Source organism: Mytilus californianus, unplaced genomic scaffold, assembly GCF_021869535.1.
Source record: "Mytilus californianus isolate M0D057914Y unplaced genomic scaffold, xbMytCali1.0.p SCAF_4, whole genome shotgun sequence".
Taxonomy (NCBI): Eukaryota; Metazoa; Mollusca; class Bivalvia; order Mytilida; family Mytilidae; genus Mytilus; species Mytilus californianus.
The window spans coordinates 2,543,340-2,546,239 of record NW_026262690.1 but is presented as its reverse complement, the minus strand read 5'-3'; the positions used below and the strand labels follow the sequence as shown (position 1 = coordinate 2,546,239).

Here is a 2,900-nt window from a genome sequence, read left to right as displayed (position 1 = left end):
TAGAATTCATAAATTTTTTTAATAATATACCAAATGTAGTTCATATCAGGCTTTTTTTTTTATAAATTTAATAAAAGGAATGGGTCACAGGGATTTTTTCAAGCTACAGGTTGTGCAAAATTGTCAGATTTTGTAAAGATTATGCATGAAAAATCCAATATTGTGTGATAAAAAAGAAAACACACGATCATTGAATTTTAAGTTAAAATATGAGAAGATAGCTCGTATAATGGACTTTCTGAAAATACAAATAAAAATTGGGGTCACGAGCCTCGTTGTCTTGCCACAAAACAAAACAGGTAAATTCCTAACATATTCCTTTATAAATTTAATAGTATCTGAGTTATCTCCCCTTATATTGCAAAGTTGAACAAAAATCAAGCAAAAAGATTCTGCATTAGTAAAAAAAAACAGTTATCAAAATAAGATATAACACATAATTTTCTTTGTTAAGATGAACATCATTACTAATGTATTGCATTCCTCTCAAAATATGTACAATTCATTAAAGATATAACCCTATTATTTTCTGCTATTTAACAATCCAAGATGGCGGAAGACACCCGATCTGGAACGGGTACCCAATTATTTCCCCCATTTCTTCAATGCAATTTTATCATAATTGAGGGGAAGATATTAGACTGTAAAGTCTTGTATCATATTAAGATATGGTCATTTATCATATTTCAGAACACAAAAGAGAACTTTCGATTTTTATTCCAACCTCAACAGGCCTCTAGTGTATGCAACTTTTTGAAAAATGCGCCACATCGCCAATTATTAGAGACCCTATTTAATGAACATTGACCTTCATAGTTTAATCGTCTCTGTCTATACGTATACGTTAGAGGACAATTTATAATTTTAAAAAGACAGTCGAGTTTGGTGAAAAGTGCATCATGCACCATATATCACCAGGTTTAGTCATTTGCATGAGTATTTGTGCGCATTCTGTGATTTCATTATTGTTTCACTTGTGTTAGTGTGTATGCTTTATTTTCAGGTTCTTTCGCTTAGTCTGTTTCAGTTGATATCGTCAATTACACTGCAGAGACGTCAAACATGCATTTTACCTCCTGCAATGCAGGGTAAATGTCAATGTCAAGGTAATATAGTAAAATGTGAAGATCTTGACCAGATAGTGCCACAGACTGGAGGCAGTGCCTTTCTACGATTAGAAGTTAGAAACAGTAACTTAACAATTAACGATACTTCATTTACTAACTGGGGGCTCACTGAAGTTCTTCTTGAAAATTGTCAGCTTACGGATTATAGCCTTCGTTATGGCTCTTTCGGTGGTTTGGAAAATAGTTTAAGATTATTAAGTTTAAAAGATAATGACTTAACTATACTCCCACGATCGTTGTCAAAACTTACAAACATAGAAACCCTGGACGTTTCTGGAAATCCAATCCGTTACTATAACTTTAACGAAAATATCTTACGTGATATAGGAGATACTTTATTATCATTTTCATTCGGAACAAAAATCGGTGGAACTGAACTTACTAGATGGCCAACAACGTTGACACATCTGGTAAAATTACAGGAGCTTATACTTACTGCTGCAGACATTACAATCATGCCAATCCGTTCATTTCATGGATTTGAAGGAACATTGCTTCGACTGACATTAGCAAACACCAAACTTCGATCTGTACCGTTGGCTATTTCTAGACTCCGATATCTTCAAGATTTGCATTTTGACCATAACCAGGAGGTAGGAGATTATGGAGTTCGGATCCCTCTCATTAAAGGTTTTCTACCATTTCTCAATCAAATGTCACTCAAAGATGACAATATCACAACATTTCCAGAAGTTCTACAAAGTTTTGATCGACTTGATCAACTTAACATGGACGAAAACAACTTAAAATTCGTAAGTGACAAATCGGCAAAAGCTGTTACCCAAATTACCAGCCTTAGTCTCCAACATTCTGGAATAACCCGGATTCCGGGAGCTATCCAGGACATTACATACCTAAACATTTTAGATCTGTCAAACAACAGTATACATGCAATAGAAACAAATGACCTAAAGGAGTCAGCCGAGCTTCTAACCTTGAAAATGAATAACAACCCTATTTTATACATTTCCGACAAAGCGTTCATTAATCAAACAAAGCTTCGCCGACTTGAACTGAAAGGTATCCAGATTAAACGGGTACCATGTGCGTTAGAGGCTATGATTCGGAGACACCAACCCGGATACATTATTGTTGATTTGTCAAACAATAAAATTGAATGCAATTGTGGACTCAAATGGCTATTTGATGTTAAAAATGACAGACATACTCGCACACGTTTCAGAATTGTAGGAAATTGTGACACTGTGGCAAAATCAATTCAGGATTATTTGGATACAGATCTAGCGGCTTGTCCTTCCGGTATAAACTGCGCCGACTCTTAACTATAGATTCATTCTTCAAATCGTGCCTCTTGAAAAAAAAAACTATAGTAATACTATCTTGACGACATATATAAATACATTTGTATTAAATGCAAATATTTACATGTATTTCAATTTATTCTAAGTTAACCCTTTTCATTTTACAAAAATCCTAATAATTGGTCACATAATCTACCTAGTCAAAGCTAAACACATGCTTGACTGGCATCATATCTACGATAACTTTATGGTCAAAATTTCGATTTGGCGGAGACGAGGGTTTAAAAAATACTTCATTGCATATTAATTTTCCTCAGATATTCTTTTTTCTTGTGACATGTTCAACTTGCCATTGGATTTGACTGAGGTTGGATTATGCGCAGCAAAAACAAATGAACATGCCCAGATTCCTTTTTATGCTCCCGCCGTAGGCGACGGGGTATTTAGTGTTACCTTTGACCGTCCGTCCGTCCCATTTTCGTTTGTTTGAAGCTTGATTGGGGGCATTCGT

General features: G+C 34.8%; 1 protein-coding gene across 1 annotated transcript; it reads left to right on the top strand.

The window, feature by feature from the left end:
* Positions 1-1,081: 1,081 nt before the first annotated feature.
* On the top strand, positions 1,082-2,410 carry LOC127698842 (protein artichoke-like). The gene has a single exon (XM_052202526.1). The coding sequence runs from the start codon at positions 1,082-1,084 to the stop codon at positions 2,408-2,410; it is 1,329 nt and encodes a 442-aa protein (XP_052058486.1).
* Positions 2,411-2,900: the final 490 nt, after the last annotated feature.

Excerpts from the sequence above, each read along its gene's own strand:
- LOC127698842 (XM_052202526.1), top strand. The coding sequence starts at position 1,082 with ATGCAGGGTAAATGTCAATGTCAAGGTAATATAGTAAAATGTGAAGAT.